This window comes from Diaporthe batatas (genome assembly GCF_019321695.1).
Source record: "Diaporthe batatas strain CRI 302-4 chromosome Unknown Contig00032, whole genome shotgun sequence".
NCBI classification, from domain to species: domain Eukaryota; kingdom Fungi; phylum Ascomycota; class Sordariomycetes; order Diaporthales; family Diaporthaceae; genus Diaporthe; species Diaporthe batatas.
In genome coordinates, this window is record NW_025408579.1 from 174623 (window position 1) to 193808 (window position 19186).

Here is a 19186-nt window from a genome sequence, read left to right on the forward strand (position 1 = left end):
GCATGTGCGAGCCAACGAAATCACCCCTTTTGCCTAGAGTGGGAATACCTTACCGGCTTGAGTCACACTACGTGGCGTCGCCTAATGGTTCTGACCCACCGACACGTATTAAACTGCTGCAACGACAGATGCATGTCTGCGGCGTAGCTAGGCAGAACCACCAGCCATGCGGCTTAAAAAGTGGGCACCAACAGTATGGCCTCACTCGCAGGCCTCAATTTAAGGCATCAGGCCGTCGTGCATTTATGAATTGGTGTGTCCCAAATGACACAGTCAATAATTCTTCACATCTCTTGGTGCAAGCTTTCTTGCCTCGTCACACTTCCGTCATTCAGTTTCTCGCGGACGGAGCTCATCACCAGTTTCACGATATCCCTGGAGAGGTGTCAACTTAGCAGCAAGAATGCCCCAGAATACCCAAGACGACTCCTCAAAGGCGACTCCGAGCCGGTATAGCCTGCCAGGCTGGTTCCTGGAGCGTAACGTCAAGACTGTTCTCGACCTCAACGCAACTGAGGCGCAGTTCCCCATCTGTCAATGCGAAATTTGTGTCAAATCCAAGGACAGTTACGACGACGATGAAGAAGAGGAGGCTGTAGAAGAGGAAGAATCATCCAAGACCAATCCCAACACAGACTCAACCAAACCGGATGACCAAGGATCCACGAACGAGTCCGCCACAGATTCCCCCGACCCACACGCAACCGCTGAGAAGCATGAGACCAGCCAAGAAGATGCTATTTCCTACGCCAAGTTCTCAGAGCTACGTGACGCGGTGGCGACGAACATGCTCTGGCGGCGTATGCGACCTCAGGACGGGACTGTTCTTTTCAAACGCTGCTCCGTGGCTCCCGTGACCCATTGTGATGCTTGCATTATGGAGCCAGTGTTGATGAATGACGTCGTCACCCAAGTTGCAAAGTCATTGAGTATGGGTTTGATCAGCCTCAACTACGAAGACTTGGAGCGACTAGGTAACGAGTTCCACACCCAAGACAAGGAGCACTTGGTTGCCGAGAAGGAGTCTGATAAGAAGTCGAAGGAGGCTGCATCAACAACAGACACCGGCGCTGGTGACAGTAAAGAATCCGAGGACAGTGGTGCGCAGAAAGACACCAAAAATGAGGCCGCAGAAGAGCCCAAGGAGGAGGTCAAGAATGAGACCACAGAAGAGTCCGAGGAGGAGACCAACCAGGATTCTAAGGAGTCTCCGAAGAACGAATCCAAGGAGGACTCCAAAGAGTGTCCCACGGAGGAGAAGAAGGAAGGGACCAAGGGAGAATCCAAGGACGAGGCCAAAGAGGAGGGCAAGGTGGAGACCACCCCAAGCATGACAGCACCAAAAGAGCCCATCAAAGACGACTGGAAGCCGGACTGGTCGGATGGAGCGACATTCACGGAGCACTACTTCGCGGCACGTGGCAAGAAGTGGCAGGACGAAGAGAAATTCTCATATTCGGCATGGCGAGAGCGCGCGAAGCAATCATATGCCGCGGTTCTTGGTGGCGTCTCAGCCAAGTCATCCCAGGCAAGCAAGCTAAAGGATGACCCGGCGGCCAAAGGAGACGTAGCTCCTGCTCAACGAGGCCTTCTAATACACGTCGTCGACTGTGACTACAGCAACAAGGTCTTTGACTACCGGAAGAACAGGAGAGTGCTTGTCAGACTCGGCGAACTGGTGCAGGAGAGGCGAAAAAACGGGGAAGATATCACGCTCGTGATCTCGACTAGAAATCTCGACGTCGGGTTCAAGCGGTGCCGGAAGCTGTGTGTGTCCGACCTCTCGACAGTCACGCTCTCTGTTGTCAACCCTTCGAAAAAGGGTTCCGAGGCTCGTGCTCTCCGGCGAAAGGGCGAAGTCAATACTGGGCGTCTCTCCCGGGTACTAGGGGCGCTCATGGCCGATGGTGATAACGCCCGCCTTGAGGTTGAATGGATGAAAAATTCAACAGAAGATGAATTCGCGCGATATGGGCAAGATGTGTGGGCTTTCGATGATGTCCATCGTGCCGCCGGACAAGTCCTCACCCGGGCTTGGAACAAGTCGCATCCAGTCATCACATCGAAGCATGTGGATGTTGCGCTGAGAAAGCTTAGTCTGCTCAAGAGTAAAAAGGATTCCTCCGACACAGCGAAGTCTGGAGAAAGTGAGACACAAAGTGAAGAGGTCGAAAAAGATCCACTAGAAGGCCAATTCCTGGATGATTATGAGGAGAAGTTCCGAGACTGTGTCGTCAAACCAAGTAAGCCCGACCTGACCCAGCTCTCTTGATTGGATTTCCCCACTGACCCCTAACTTCTCATAGAGGACCTCAGGGTCTCATGGGACGATGTCATCCTCGACCAGGACACAAAGGAGGTGATCCAGAACCTGGTACCTTCATCCAAGATCGATGTAGAAGCCTCATCCGAGTTCCTCCTCGCGCAGCTGCGCATCAAGGGATGCTTGCTTTACGGGCCCCCGGGAACAGGAAAGACACATCTCTGCCGCGCCATCGCCGCCTCCTCGGGATCCCGCATGCTATCTATTGACTATGCAGCAACACAATCAATGTGGGTGGGCGAGACCGAAAAGTACATTCGAGGCGCCTTCTCTCTTGCGAAAAGGCTGAGTCCCTGCGTCCTCTTCATTGATGAGGCCGACGCCCTTTTCTACCGCCGCGGCTCTGGCGACAAAAGCTGGGAGCGCGGTGCTACGACTCAGTTTCTGAACGAGATGGAAGGCCTCTCTACCAGCCCAGATTCGCCCTTGGTTGTCGTCGCAACCAACCGCCCATGGGACCTAGACGAAGCCTTTCTCCGCCGCCTCCCGCAAAAGTTTTATGTCGGCCTGCCCGATCAGGACGCCCGCGCCGCCATCCTGCGCATCTTCCTTAAGGATGACGACCTCGACCCAGCCGTTGATATCGAGGGCATAGCGGCTGCGACCCAAAAGTTCTCGGGTTCGGACCTGCGAAGCCTCTGCGCTGAGGCCGCTCTCATCTGGAAGATGGAACAGGGCCGGATCGACGCACTCTGTGGCGGCGTCTCCCCGGCCTTTCAAAAGGCACGCAAGATGCCCAAGAGGCTGCGCCTGGACGTGGACCACTTCTCCGCCGCGTTCGAGAAGATGATGCCCAGCAACTCCAGGGAACAATCCGAAGAGCTCGAGAAATTTCACAGACGTTACAACCCTGTACAGAGCGAGCTGGGCCAGGGCAATGGCGGGAAACGGTATGTCTACAACAAAGAAACAAGGCGGAACGAGGCGTGCAGTGTGCGCGAAGTGATCTCGCGGGTGGTGCCGCCTGTGGAGGAGACTACGCCCGCCAACATGCAGCTTGTTGTCTGGCAAGATCCGGACTCATTGGTCTGCCCGCTGAGGGGGGCAAATGGAGAGGCGAGCAAGCCGCCCTCAATCACCATTTGCGAGAAGTTCAAGGCACTCATCGAAGCTACGTTTGGCGTTTCACCACCCACTGACCAGGGCAGCGAGACATCGATACCCAAAGCTCAGAGTGCCATCGTCAAGGGGAGAGAGATTGTCTCCAAAATCAATGCTGCCCAGATGGCCGAAGGCAAGGCCACCATCCCACCAGAGCCCGAGGTCCAGACGGAGAACAAGGTGGCTTCTTCTCTTTTCGTCCCGGATTGTGGGGTTGAAAGCAGCGAGGTGGTAGAAAAAGGTGGTGCTGGTGAGCAACAGGAGGAAAGTGAGACCAACACCTCAGATCCTAAGGTCCAGACAAACGCCCAAATCAGTGACGCAGCCTCTTCGTCTTCATTGGTTTCGCCCCCAGTCACACCACCCTCAGCCGCTACTTGTGAGGTTCGAGCTGGTGAGCACGCGAAGACGGATGAGGCCTGCCAATCAGTGACCAACCTCGAGGCGAGCGCCAAGACAGGGGACGCAGTCTCCACATCGTCGGCCCCTTCTCGTGAGGAGGTGAATACCAGCGATCTGGTCACCCAACGCAGTGTTGACGAGCAGACGGTGAGCAATGAGAGCAGCGAAGAGGATGTTGGTACACAGATTGTGGAGGGTGTGCAATACTCAGACTTCGACATCGAGAAGGCCCATGCCACCCCCGATCGCCAGGAGATTAGTCTCGAGGATACCCCGCCATCAACACCTGGCAGGACAACAGCAACCGAGAGGACAACGACTGAGTCAGAAGGCCCGGAGCTGTTAGGAATTGGGCCGGAAGTCACTGAACCGCATAGCCTGAAAACGGGAGCTGACGTAGACTTGTTACCTTTACTGGTCACTCTGGCATCGATGTTTTGGTACCAAGCACCCGGAGGGTTCCCAAGGTCCTAAAGTGGATGATTTCTTGTTCCACATAAGGTACTAGTTTTCATAATAAATGATATAGCGCCAGGTAGATATATCTAATTCTATTCTTTACTCTATATATGACAGAAGGAGTAGTAAAACAAGGAAATAGCTATTAACCACATGGATGTGCAATTATAGAGCATAATAAGATTCACATGAAAGATCTGGGTAATTCACATGTGAGTTAACCCTTCTTAGCGCCCCTGCTTATTTTGCTCACACTATCTTAAGTCAACTGGTTACACCATGAGCCCTCAAGTGCTATCAAGTGTGTGTATCATCCACAGTGTCCACAGCGCCTAAGCCTACATTGCACTTCAAAATTACAAACTCCTCCTTTGGTAGCCTCCAAAGGAGCATGCTAATTGGCCATAAAATGTCTAATATGAAGAATTACTAAAAGATAAGGGGCTTGAAGTGTAAAAGTGTCTTCTGTGAATACCCTATTGCTGGGTTTAATTACATGTAGAATAAATGACAAACCTATATAGAGCTCCTAAATCCTGTTTCATAAAATTTTACTAATTTTCCCATTATCTTGTGCTTCTTTTCCCTATTATTTTGTTCTATCTTCTGCCTTTCTCTCTGGCATCTTGCCTGTCTGTCTGTTTGCACAGTAAGGACACCTGTCTGGATTTTGACTCCTAGGGTAGTACTGTAGGCACTTTAGACACCAGGTCAAATGCTTATTAAATCTTGAGGCAACTAGATTTGGCAGCACTGCTGTCAAAATGGGGCTAAGATTATCAGCTGTCATGGCATCCTATTATGAATAACGGTAGATGGTGGTTACCACTGTGAGTGGTGATTGTGACTGCCAGATTGTGTCAGTCCCGTGAATGTCATGTTGAAGATTGGATCTAGAAATTGGGTACATGAGATTTTGAACGACTGTGAAAGAATTTAAATGATGTACCGGAATGTCATGGAAATCGTTTTGATGTATTGAGGGATCAATGAATTCAGACTCACCAGCAAATTCCATGGCCTAGGATGCCATTATATTTTCGTTCATTCTGATTGATCGAGATCTGTCCATCAGTACTGTCCCCTCTCCAAAATGACAACGGCTGGGCGCATCGTGGACAACACCAGCCTACCTCAGCGTTCACTTATGCAGAAACTGTATCTACTCACATACTTCCAACCACCATTGGCATGACTGAGGCACCCTTGGAAGGAGGGCGAAGTGCCTTTGCCGTTAGTAATTCAGACGCTCTAGGTTACACAGAAGCCATACAAGCAAATGAAATAAAGCTACTAACATAAAACTAGCTACCTAGATATAGTGTTGGTTTGCGCATCGCCCGGGGTGTGAGGAATAATAGTTTGAAGCTGTGTTGTGGGATTTATGTCCTACAATTTCTTGCATGCCCTAGACTGGCCAGCCTTGATAGCTTACTGTGAGCACTGAATACTCACTCCCTTGGAAACCCTGGGAAGTAAGTGCCCAAGGAGTGAAACTTTTTCGACAGCTTGTCCGTGCTGACGTCGCGGAGCTCGTCGAGTTGGGCGAAGCGGTCGAGGGAGATGAAATACGGATTGGTTTGGGAAGGGGCCATAGTTTTCAAATAGGTTTTGATGTCAGTGTAGGAGGGCCGGTTGTTGGTGCCGAGAGCGCGGATGACGTTGTTGCGTATCTGTACCATGCCCTGGCTGCTAGGCATCTTTCCCTGGGCGTCCTGCTTGGTGGATACGGAGCGGAGACTGCGCAGGCAGGCGATGAGCAAGCTGCAGGCGCCTGCGGCGATGGCGGTGGCGACTGAGCTGCCGCTGATGCGCTCGGTGGAGGCGGCGAGGAAGGGGATGGCGCCGACCGCGACGTCCTGGCTGTTGATGCAGAAGTCGTACTGGTTAGACTTCTTATTGGCGTCCACGGTGGTCTTATCGTCCCAGTCGGGCTGCAGCTTTCCATACATGTTGCAGCTGGCCATGCGCAGCATCCTGCTGCCAGCTTCCTTGCCGAGGCAGGCCGGGTAGACCTCGGTGCCGATACGTGCGCCCTCGTCGTGGTGGCTACAGACGACGAGGATGCCCGCCTCCATGGCCTTCCGCACGGCGCCGATGAACACATCGTCCTTCTCGGTCGTCGTGAAGCTCATTGAGATGATATCCACCCCCTTGTCGATGGCCCAGGCCACCGCCTCCGCCGCCCTCGCAGTCGAGTAGCCGTAGTGGCTGTCGGCTATCTTGGCTATAAAAAGCTGGCATAGCGGGTCGATGGCACACAATAGGTTCGCCATTTGCGTGCCGTGCGGGTTCGATGCCAGGTACCACGGGCTCACACGGTCCCACTCGTGCACAAACGACTTGCCGTCGCAGATGCGCGCCCACAGATTGTTGGCCGTGAAGAAGTCCTGGCTGTGCAGATGCCGCTCGCTGCTATCATTGTAATTACCGCTACTATCGTGGACGTCTGGCGCATCGTCAGGGCGGGCAGGGCCGGCTCCCCGTGGTGCGCTCGGCGGGTCCATACTGAGGATGCCGTTGTCTATGATGGCTACTTTCGTCGGCCGGAAGCCTGTCTCATCCCTGTGGCATGTAGATGCTCTTTTGCGGTAGTATGTAATGAACTGGGCGAGTCGTGGCGACAGGTGGTGGACGCTGGTGAGATCAGTAGGGTAAGATACGAGAGAACCAGATAAAGACACCAGCAACATGAAGAACGCACATCTCTTGCAGGCGTGGAGTCTCGGTCTGGGCGGTCCAGTACTGCGGCTGCACGTCGACTTCCATGGACCTTTTCCGTTTCTTCAACGCGTGAATCTTGGTGTTTATGTGTAGGAGGGTCGCGTCGCTTTGTTCCTTGGTCATGAGTTCCTATGCGCGGTGAGTGTTTTGTTTTTGCAGAGTTCCCGATTTGATTTCAAAATAACCTTCCTATTTTGCCGGTGTCTTTGCGTCTACATACGTACCTTGATCACATGGATGCAGACGTAGTCCAGTTTCATCGACTCGAGGCCCTCGGTGCTAAACCAGTGATCCAGCGCCGATCGCCGCCCGCCCGTGTAGAGGTGCAGCCGCCTGAGGTACGTCTCTTGCACGATTTTGTCCTCGGGTGTATTTTTGTTCTTTTCATTCATTTCGTCCCTGCCCCTGTCAGTCTTGCCGGGTTTCCCAGACTTACCGGTGTTGTCGGGGCTGTTGTCTTTGGTCCTGTCGTTATCGACGGTGCAAACAAATGGAATGGCGTCCGGGTCGCCGTGGGGCCGGAATATGTTGAGCGAGAGGTCGAGGATGCGCCAGTCAAGCTCTTCGACACGGAAGCGCCTGACCACCTCGGCAATCTTAAGCTCGTCGTGCGGGTGCGCCATGCGGTCTGGCACGCGCAGCGTGATGATGCGCCGCACGCCATGATCGGCGAGCCAATCGAGCATGTCCAGGACCTCGGTGTGCGCGCGCTGCAGATGCGAGCGCTGCGGGTTCTGTGCGGATGGGGCTCGCGGCTGCATGCTCAGGTTCAGCGCCGGGAACTCTGCGTACCGGATCGTCTCCTCGTAGCGGATGAGGCTGTAGCTGCGCCCGTGCCGCGGCATCGACGTGACAAAGTCGGCCACGCTCGTGCCCTCAAGCAGAAGTCGGGACATGTCAAAGTTGATTTCAATTTCTGTTAATGTTCATTTTTTGGACGATTAGAATCAGAATGAGCAGGAGAATCGGGCAACATGGACAGAACTGTCTTACCAGGTTCTGTAGTATTTCAATGTTCATATATTGTCAGAAAGGCGCCCGGGAAAAGTCGTAGTTAACGCAAGAAAATAGAAGAAAGCACTGTGAAATAATACACCCTCTGATTTCTGTAGAATTATGAGAAGCATCTGCATATCCTTGGCGTTTTTCATGGTGCAGTAGATCAGCGCTGAGCGGATCTGCTTCCACGTCCGCTTTAGCATGAAGTCGTTGTGCTTGTGGGCGTTTCTGTTGTACCAGAGTGGATAGTACCCGTCATCCACGTTTTGCGCCTCTTGGTCACGCCGCCCATCAGTGGCTGTGCCGGTAGCGTCGACGGCGGGGGCGGCGGTCGGCGGTGGGGATTCAGCCCGGACACGCGTGCTCTGTGGCATACGGCCTACGCGCGCCTGCGGGACGAGGACACTGAGAAACTAGTCGATTTCGAGGAGCAGGCGCGCATTGTCTTCCGGCCCCTGCAGAGAAGCAACAGCTCAAATGCCCTTGGCTGCCTCGGCGCGCCGGGCTGGCACAACATGGATCCGAATGCGGTGTTGCGTGCGGTTGAGCGCTGGATCTCTGAGGGAAATTCCGGGGGAGATAGCGTCACCGAGGGAGACAGCGGAAGCGAGGGGGAGGATGAGGGCAGGGAAGACGGGGTGCGCGGTGCTCTGGCATCAACTAAGACGCTATTGACCAGAAACATAGAGCAGAGCCCGAGTGCGCACCTTGCGTGGGTCGCAGCCAGCCTGTGCATCCAGGTAAGCATTGTGTCGTGAAGTGGATTCCAACTGATATTCCATGGGATGCCTTCTTTCTGACCACACATGTGCAACCACAGAGGCTGGTCGAGAAAACCTGGCCCGGATCTCAGGCCCCGGGGCTCGCGTACATCGTGGCACGCATTGGTTTCTACGACCGGCTGTCACAACTTACATCCAACGCGCCACAGGGCGACGAAGAGGGGGACGGCCCCTTACGTGAGGGTCTTGTCGACCTGTACACAGCCGTACTTAGGCAGCTCATTGTCGCCCTTGCCCTGGGCCATGTGCCGCATGCAACGCGCACACAGCAGCAGAAGGAGAAAATGTTTGACCACCCGAACGTGGCTGTTGGTAGCGCGGGCCTGCATCCCGTCATCGCCCTCGAGTTATCCCTGGGGCAGCATGCCCGAGACAAGGCCCTGGAAGAGAGCATCGCCCAGCTTGTCCGCCTACGGGTGCCGTGCTCTGCCAGGGAGGGACAACAGGGATTCGGTCGAGACAGCCAGCGACACGATGATCCAAGGGGATGGCCGCGAGGGTGATAGGGAACACAGCGATACCAACGATGAGTACGATGTCAATGATACAGACGAGGATGGCAATGACGAGGATTACAGAGATCCCGACAACAAAACATGCAGTGATGACGCCCCTGGACACGACAAGATCCAGGAATCACTATGTGTGGCTCCTGCAAGGCCGCCATCGCTACGGGCGCTATCACTGCTGCCGCTCGATCTGTTGCAGGGGGTGTATGAGAGCCTTTATCACTGGGCGTGTGAACAGGACGCGTACCGGCGGTGGCGCAAGGCTTGTAGCGCCGGTGATGCCGGCTCAGACGACCGCATTCTCTGGCTCCACGGCCCCGAGGGCCCATGCATGACGATGCTGCTCGACACGCTCGCCAAGGCGGAAACCGAGAATGGGGCTGCCGAGGAGGATGGCGGGCGGGCATGGCACACCGTAGCACGCGCGTCCTGGGACTGGTTCCGGGAGGTGAACGGCACGTCTGTGGTGTCGGTCTTGCGCGACCTCGTATGGGGCGTGCTGGCGGCCCAGCCGACGATGCAGAAGCACCTGGGCGAGGCAGTGCGGGCGACAGGCCGGGGCCGGCTGTTGGGTGGCGGCGGCGACAACTCGGACGCGCGTTACGCCCTGCTGGGCACATCTTGTGACTTTTATGCCATGCTGGCGCTGCTGTGCCGCATCGTGGGCGACCCGGAGTTTGAGCCAACATGTTTTGTCGTGGACTACATGGGCGTCCTGTTGGATGATGACGACGGCCATGTCGACGCCAGCACCGCGCAGAAGCGGGCTTGGACGCCTCGTGACCTCGTGGCACTTGTGCGCACAACATGTGGCATGTCTGACAAGGTGGCGTGGATCATGTCGTCGTCACCTTTGTCCCCTGTAACCAACGATGTGAACGACGACGGCGGCTGCCACCTCCGAGTCCAAGTCTCGCCTCCGGACGACGTAGTTCGAGACCCAGGCGACAAAGCTGGGCCTGGTCCGAAGCCCGGGCTCAGCGAGATCATTAACGGTTATGTCCGAGCCCTGTTACAGTCCCGGCCCGCCCCGACTTACACACCTGATATTCTGGATCAGCTCGCCAGGGAGCTCACTCACCGGGCTGGCGGCAATGTCGCCTGGTCCACACTTGTCGCTGATGTCCTCGCCCAGGTCTGCCTGCCATGGAACGCGATTCACGTCCTGCAGCGCCTGCCTGACAGTAGCGAGGGCTTGGGCTCGCTTATGAGCTGGATCGTCCAGGACAACGTCAGCAGGAACAGTGATGGTCACGGCCCATTGGATGCCAGCGTCAAGACGATCGTGGATGCCGTGTTATACGTGGCCGCACTCGCGTTCCGGCCCTTGACTGTCCCAGAGATGGCCGCACTCGCCGAGGTGCCGGCCACCATGGATGCTGCTGTTTTCATCTCTGTCCTCGCACGGCCGCTGCTCGAGCTCCGGGACGGTGAGGATGGCAGTGCCGAGGCGCAGAAATACGTCTACTTTTTGAACCAGGCGGTCTTGTCGGCCCAGCGCGCACGCCTGGCCAAGACCACCGCAGCCCCCAACCTGCACGCCGACATGGCCTGCCGCCACCTGCGCCATCTCGCTTGTCACTACGGTGATGCGGGCCGCGGGCAGGTCTCGCCGTATATGAAACTCGCGTGGCTGCGCCACCTCGACCGTGTGGACATTGGCCGGACGGACGACCTGACGCTGACGGATAAGGTGTGCAAGTTCGTCGAGAGGAACGCAGGTGTATGGCTCCTCGACCTGGAAGGCCTCGGAATCATCACCGTAGCTAGGGGTATCCTGCTGGATCTGCTCCCGCCAGGCCGCCAACAGCTGTCGCCGATACAGGCCGCGTTGGAGACATTGCTGTCGCGCATCGAGCGCCCGCAGGCGTTGAACATGTCCCTGGCGGATACGGAGCATTTTCGGCGCATAGCGGGCTGCAATGCAGGCGAGCAGGACAACGGAGACGACTTACCTGTCCTACCGCAAACACCGGCCGTGCCGTTGCCCGACAGCCCCAAGATGGCCGAGGCGGAATCGTTGATCGCCACGCTCGAGGGCCACACCGACTGGGTCCGCGACATGCAGTGGGCCTATGACGGCCGGCTTATCGTCTCCATCTCGGACGACGATACGCTGCGGTGCTGGGACCGCGCATCATTCCGCTTGCAGCACGTCACGGAGCATACACTTCCGGATTATCCGAGCCAACTTGCTGTCTCACGGAAGGATACCGGCATGATTGTTGCCATGGACAACCGGACCATTGTACAGTTTGACCTCGCCAGTGGCGCCCTCGCCCCCATCACGACAAAGTCTTGTTCCGACATCATTGCAGAGTGGCGGAAGAAACACAACGACGACGATGACGACGAGGAGCTTACATGGATTTCCTACATGCGCTTCGCCGAAGATGCCTCAAACGACATTACTTTGAAATATTCTGCCCTCGACCATGCGCACGAAGTGGTCTTGGGCATGCCGGGGTTGCATTTTCAAAAGGCGCGGCGTGTTGCGCTCGGATACAAGAACCTGCCTGCTGACCTGGCCGACGTGTTGTCCGAGTCCGATTGCAAGCACGTCGTCATGGCTGACAATGTTGAACTGGCTGCCGTCGTCCGCAGCGACGGCGACGTGGTCATCTACAACACTCGGCTGGCGGAGAAACAGCAGACGCTACACTGGGCCCAGAGCGAGCCCGCTGAAGTGCGTTATATTTCGCCCTCGCGCGTTTTTCTCGTCTCTTCCGCGGAGGACTACTCCTTCGCAATGTTTCACTTCGTCAAAGAACGGGAAGAACAACACCAGCAAGGGCAGCCGGACCCCACAAAGCCTGCTTATAAGCCCCTTATTCGATCGTACCGGCCACCGCAGGCGAATATGCTGTCGTATGCCTTTTCGCATGGCCGGGACGAGGTCGTGTTCACATACAGATCTGAACCAACTGCAATTTGTAAGGTCGTTGAGACAGACGCCGACGGTGGCAGCAATGCCGCGCGTGTCGACAGTACCTATGATTCGGATGCCAGCAGCATGAGGGGCAAGGCACCTGCATCAGAGGCGTCGGAGCCGTTCACGTCCACACTTCTCTCTCACGGCGGCCTGCGGGTGGTCACGTCAAATAACAAAGGCCAAGTCCAACTTTGGGATCTTCCACGTGCAACAATGGCCACCAGCGAGAGCGAGGCGGCAGAGATCTCTGAGGCCACGCTGCGGCGTACCATGGAGAGCACTGACTCTGAAATCAACTGGCTCAGCTTTTCTAGCGACGATGCCTGGCTTTTGACGTGCTACGATAATGGTGAGACGGACGTATGGGACGTGGAAACAGGCGAGCGCGTCGCCTTCATGGGTGGACATAGCAGGTGGGTTCGCTTTGCAGCCTTTTCTTCCGCGGACGATCTCGTGGCCACGGCATCGTTCGACGGGCTCGTCCGTCTCTGGGACCTGAAGGCGTGCCGGCAAGCCTATAAGGACACGAACGGGACCATGGATGGATACTTCGTAGAGGAAGACAGCATGTCCGAAGATAACAAGTCCGATCAGGAGGACGACAACAACAAAACGACACCTATACCTAACCGAATCTTCCTTACCATGAAGGGTGCGGCCGAACGCACGCCGGGAACGGTTGCCTTCTCCCCTGACGGCCGCTTCCTCGTCACATCCGGCCGCCCCGGCCATATCTGGGACATTTCGCCGGATCCCGCGTCCAACAACCTCCTCCCTACTGGACCGTTGGTGCCATGTGCCACTCTGTGCTGGGAGGATATCACCACGCGGAAACGGAAGGGGGACAGGAAAAGCGACTCAGGAGGAAGCGGCAATGAGGACGAGGACGAGGACGAAGACGACGACGACACCACGGATTGCGATGACGATGATGACACTAGCAATACCACCGCCGGTGATCTGGATTGCTATAGCTTTGTATTTTCCCCAGACAGTCGATCTCTCTTTGGGTTTTGCAGCGACGGCCGGCTCTTTTCCTGGACGCGCACGTCGAGCATTCCCTCCTCGCCTTCACCCTCGTCCTCGAGCGGTGACCGCTGGCAGCCACGGGCCACCTTGCTTGCCCACGGCTTCGCCGTCCCTGGTCAGGACGGCCTCTGGACCCATCAGCCCCGCCGACTATCCATCTCCGAGGACGCGGACCGAGTGGTTTCGTGTGGTTTCATTTTTAATCCCCATATATATAAAATATATATAGTACCTTCATATAGTAGTAAACACTTAAGACCTAATATCTAAAGAAATATAGTATTAATAATAGTAGAAAGAGAATATAGTATATTTATAAGTATAGAGCTAAGCCTTATACTATATAAATAAGGTTAGAAAGTATTACTTTTAATAGTATTATATTAAAGTTATTAATATAAATAACTTAAAGTTTAATTTATTATAATATTAAAATTAAAGTTAATAAAGTAGTTATATAATAAAATTAAAATAATTTTAAAATAACTATTATAAAAAGAAGAATTCTATAATATAAAACTTAATAAACTAACTTTTCCTTATTAATATACTTAATAACTACTTAAATTTACTTTTATTAAATAAACTAATATAATTTCTATCCTAAATATATAGCTACTAATAAAATAGTAATATTATAATAGTAAACTTATTTAAAAGCTTTTATATAAATTTTATAAAAGATTAAAATCTTTTAAAAGTTAAGTAAAGTTTATTTATTATATATTAAATAAATATTATATAAAAGTAAAAATTTAAATATTTAAAAATTAAATTTTTCTTCTTTAAATATATTACTTTATTATTAAAGATTTATTTACTTTTATATAATATATAAGGAATATAATAAAAAAAGGAGCCTTATAAAGGAAACTAATAACTTTATTATATATAAATAAGTTTAAAGGTATATATTAAGTAATTATTAACTTTATACTTAAAATATAAACTAATAACTAGTTTAAAAGTTAAGAAGATAATAAATAGATAAATATATAGTTGAATAAAAAATATAATGTGGCTAAAGTTGATGTGGACTGAAAGTGTCTGTTATTGTATACTGAGATTGGTGTCTGGGTGCTACTATTGCCACCCGCCGACAACAACATCGGAAAGGTCGGGCTGCAGCCATCGGCACAGTACCCCTGCAACGTCGTGTCTACCGACGCCCATATGGCCATCCTCTGGCAGAACCAGCTTCTCGCTAAGATCCCTGGGCTGTACGCGCCGTCTCAGCCCTTCTACTTCTCAAGCTACACGTGTGACGTCCGGGCTGCTGGCGGCGGCGCAAGTACTCTTATCATTGGTACTAGCAAGGCTAATCTTCTTTATTTTCAGTTTCATAATTCTAAATAAGAGAATCAGGTTAAATTTATTATTTCTAAGAATACACTCATATAATAATAAATTTATAAAGATAAAGTGAAATAAATCTTATATAATAATATATTATTATGTAATAACTTTGTTTAACTAAGGCTTGCCATTTAAGGTAGGCGCCTAACAGGTACATGGTATGGGGCTGCAACTCTGGTCAAGCGAGACCTAAATCCTAAAATTATCTTGGCCAACACGTTTCACGCCTACCTAGGTAGTGTTTCACATCTGATAGTACTGCAAACCAGCCGCCGAAATAAATTCGGACTTCTAATGCAGGCCTCCGCTGGCAGCAGGCCTTCCAAAACCCGTTCTTGCTTTTTTTCTTATGGTAGGCGGGTAAGAAGGTCGCCCGTTTGAGGTCGCAACCCTTCAATAGACCTGTTCAGCCGCACATATCAGACGCGTAGCTGTGGATACGATCGAGGGCCGACAGTGTTGCATTCCTAGGCAACATACACATCTACGGAACAGTTGACCTCGACCGCGATTTCCATACCACCGGCAGTCATCCATAAAATACTATTAAAAATAATATCCCCAGCCTACATTCCAACAGTCCCCTAAATCCAACTACCTTCTCCTTTAACTACTCCTTTACTTTAACTCTATTTATACTACTACTATAATTTTATCCTCCTTAATAATTAAAATCTTTAATTAATTATCTTTATTACTTTCTTTAAATATTTATTTAACTTTAATTTAAACTTATTAAACTATTTTAATATTTATAAATAACTTATTTAAATTAAATTAAACTTTTTTTTTAAGTTACTTTATTAATTTTTAATTAATATTTTAATTTTTAAATTTTTTTATAAATATTATTAAATTAATATCTTTTAATTTTAATTTTTAAAATTTTATAAAAAAGTTATTATATAGGTTTAAATATTTATTATAAATATATTTAATTATTATATTATATAACTTTTATAATTATTTAAAAATCTTAAAAATAATCCTTTAAAGTTAATAAAAATACTATTTAATATAAAAATATATATTATTTTATTTAATAATAATTTTTTACTTTCTTTATTTTAATAACTTATTAATCTTTAATAAAATATATATTAAAACTTTATATTTAAAGAATACTTATAAACTAATTACTTATTACTTAAATTAAATATTTAACTTTATAAAAGTTTTAATATATACTTTATAATAATAATAAAAACTTTTTTATAACTATTAATAAAGAATTATAATTATTTTAATATTATAAATACTTTTAAAAATAATTTTAAATAAATTAAAAATTAATATATTAAATAATTAAAATATATATAAATTAATAATTAATAAAAAATATATAAATATTATTTAAAAATATTTTTATATAAAGTTAATTATAATATATATATAATATTTATTAATTATAAAAGGTATTATTTAAATAGGTTTTTAATATAATTTAAAAAAACTTTCTTTAATTACTTAATTATAATAAACTTTTTATTTAATTTTTTATTATTATAAACTATTAACCTATATAATCCTTAAAATTATAAAAACTATTATTATTATATACTTAATTTCTTAAAAATAATAAAAGATTTAAAAACTTACTTATAATAGATATATATCTTATAAAGGAGGTTTATATATATAAATTAAAATTCTTTTAAAATAATTTATTACTTTTAAATAGCTAATTATAAATATTATTTTAAACTTCTTTTATTAATCTTTTTTATTAATATTTTAATAATTATTTAATTTAATAATTTTATAATAAATAATTATATTAAATTAAACTATATAAATATATTCTTTTTATTACTACCTTTAACTATTTTACTTTAATCTATTAATATTTATAACTTTTAAAAATAAAATAATAAACTAAAAGCTTTTAATTACTTTTTTAATAAAAATATTAGAAAAAAAGACTATTTAACCTATTAAAGTTTATATTTTTAATAAATTAAAATATAATTTAAATTACTTTAATTAATTGAAAATAATATTAATTAATTCTCTTAAATATTAAAATAAAGTTAATAAAATTTATAAATAATAAATTTACTTTATATATTAAAAATAATCTTATAATATAATATATAAAATATATTAAGTCTTAAAAGTTTTTATATAAGTATTTTATTTTTAATTATTATAAATATATTATAAATTTTTTTTTTATACTTCTTTATAATAATAAAAATAATATTTAAAAAAAGTTTAATAATTAAAAAAAAATTCCTTATAAAGTTATAAAAAGGGTATAAATAGAGTAGAAATAGATATATATATATATAAATATAAATATAGAGTAGTTAGATTTAAGGGACTATTGGAATATAGGCTAGGGACGTTATATTATACCTTCTGCTATAGTATAGGTCTTTTAAGGGAGGGCAATCACAAGAGATAACCAAAAAAAAAAAGAAATGAACACAGTATCGGCTATAGTTAGGGATGAGCAAAATAAATCCATCGGGAAACGAAAATCAACACACCTCCATTACTGTCAACTTTTCGCTGATGGGTTAGTCCATTGCGTGCATATCAAGGAGAACCTGTCATACCCGGTCTAACTGCGGCCGACTGGCCTTGGTCTTCTGGCCCGCGTGACCGCCTAAGAATCTATTCTGGGATCACGACGCTGCAATTAAGTGGGTCTGACAGAGTCAGGAGTTCTCCACCCGCACAACGGTTGCTGACATGGGCACTCGCGTGTTGCCTGGCAGTTGCAACTAATTGTCCCACAGCTCGACACAGACACCCTCGTAACACGATATTATGAGGTTTTGGACACACTTGGTTGGTCTTTGAGGTAGAGATTTAGAGCCTTTGCAAATAGAGAATCGAATGTTTATTCCCTTCCCAACACCGTGCCAGTACACCATTCCTACAACTGAGGCCCAAGCGAGACCCGGGTCCGACCTGCGGTGGATCTTTAAAACCAACCCACAGCAGTTCATCTCGGCCACAAACGGACAGTGCCTCGTCCTCTGGAGACGTGGCCGCCTGCAACCCAGAGGCCACCTTCATGGACCAGCAAGTTCTGCATGGTCGAACATTCACTGTCTGGGTATTTGTCGTGATGCGGTTCAAATCTATAAAGTGCTCGAGCTGGCCGGGCACTGAGATGAAGAAAGTAACAAGTTCAGATATCCTCTTCCAACCTGATTACTCCCACTCTTCAGACTCAACTTAAGCGATTCCCTGGTGGAACCTTTTCGTTTACCTCGTTCCACAGTCTTCTTACCCTACCTCCTACGACATAAATCCCACCAAGGCCCTCTTGCCTCTTCCCATTCTTTTGCTTCCCCTTATCAACCACAATTTCAGCTATGGGCAAAGGATTTACGGCCGATTCTCAGAGTTCTGCCTCCAGCGTTGCCGGAAGTACTCAAACTAGGAACGCAGATCTGTTGGGAACTAGGGCCTTGAGGTTAATTCACCAGGCGGCTCAAGTGCGCGTTAGGAAGGACGGAACAATTGAGGATCCACTTGAGCACTGGACGGTTGCTCTCTGGGAAGACCTATACCATAAGGTATTACTGCAGGGATATTCCAACAACTCCCAATGGGCTGCGAACAGTCAGACCAAGAAGAGAATGGACATCGGTACATACTACTTCGCACAAACGCCTGGTGGATTCCGCAGGATAGCCCTAGTCTTTACAGAGGCCAAAAGAGCACGCAATGCGGAATCAACAAAGAAAGGACACACGCTCTTGGACTTGGAAGAGCAACTCGCTGGATACTGCAGGGAATGGCTTATCTCAAAAAGGCCTCCAGGAGCCGACGAGCGGGTTTATGCCAATGCAGTGGTGGGCCAGTACATCCGGTGTTTCGTTGCCGAGCTGGACAAAGTCAACAAAAGTGTTGTTGTTATGAAGGATATCAACGATAAGGTTGGATGTTCCAACGATATCGATGTGAATAGAGACTATCTGGACGTCGGCCAACCTCAGGATCAAGCCAGGATCCGCGCCCACTTCGAAGATATCAGGCGTAGTCACCCTCCGGAACCGCTCCCGTCCCCAGCGGGCAACAGCCACAACTCCTCAGCGGGCAGCAGGCCTGGTTCCTCAGCGGGCGGCAGGCCTGATTCCTCAGCGGGCAGCAGGCCCAGCACCTCAGCGGGCAGCGACATGATTGGAATACTCAGCCAACGAACTAGCACACCACCCCCCCCTGGACCACGGAATGCTTCAGCGGGTGGGTCACCCATGAGCATCTCGACGTCCGGGTCCCCGTCTGCTGGGCAACGTCCGCCGACGGCACCCAGGCCTGGCAGGTCAGCCGAGGCCAATGATAATAGACGGTCTGCATCTCCGTCTGATCAACCCACAAAATCAATTCGTCAACGGTCTCCACAGAACAGCACTCCCGGCCAATGATCCGAGGACAAGCAAGACTATTCCAAACACTCAGGAACTCAACTTCTCTATCTACGGCTGGACCTTATCTACTTAGGTATGCCATTCATATTCAGATACGAAACAGACCTATGATAGACCTGCTTGGTCGATTTCTGTCATGGTAGAATGTGATTTCCTGGAAAGCTTATGTTGGATTCAAGGAA

At 48.8% G+C, this 19186-nt stretch overlaps 3 protein-coding genes across 3 annotated transcripts; 2 read left to right on the forward strand and 1 right to left on the reverse strand.

Moving 5' to 3' along the window:
* The first annotated feature begins 168 nt into the window (after positions 1-168).
* Positions 169-4392, forward strand: KVR01_013782 (uncharacterized protein). Its single transcript, XM_044784620.1, has 2 exons — positions 169-2243; positions 2307-4392. Exons 1-2 carry the CDS (start codon positions 404-406, stop codon positions 4298-4300), a joined length of 3834 nt encoding a protein of 1277 aa, XP_044637209.1. The 5' UTR covers positions 169-403; the 3' UTR covers positions 4301-4392.
* A 1344-nt stretch (positions 4393-5736) lies between these two features.
* Positions 5737-8382, reverse strand: KVR01_013814 (uncharacterized protein; the record flags this gene model as incomplete). Its single annotated transcript, XM_044781227.1, has 4 exons — positions 5737-6922; positions 6990-7138; positions 7234-7925; positions 8106-8382. 4 exons carry the CDS (start codon positions 8380-8382, stop codon positions 5737-5739), a joined length of 2304 nt encoding a protein of 767 aa, XP_044637241.1.
* Positions 8383-8523: 141 nt separating this feature from the next.
* KVR01_013777 (uncharacterized protein) lies at positions 8524-13325 on the forward strand (the record flags this gene model as incomplete). The annotated part of the gene is made up of 4 exons (XM_044788241.1): positions 8524-8748; positions 8829-9211; positions 9237-13209; positions 13251-13325. The coding sequence occupies 4 exons, from the start codon at positions 8524-8526 to the stop codon at positions 13323-13325; spliced, it is 4656 nt and encodes a 1551-aa protein (XP_044637204.1).
* Between the last annotated feature and the right edge of the window lie 5861 nt (positions 13326-19186).

What these genes read in the sequence shown, in the direction of transcription:
- KVR01_013782 (XM_044784620.1), top strand. Translation starts at nt 404, where the DNA reads ATGCCCCAGAATACCCAAGACGACTCCTCAAAGGCGACTCCGAGCCGG. An exon ending in AGACTGTGTCGTCAAACCAA is followed by an intron (nt 2,244 to 2,306) that starts GTAAGCCCGACC and finishes AACTTCTCATAG; the next exon opens with AGGACCTCAGGGTCTCATGG.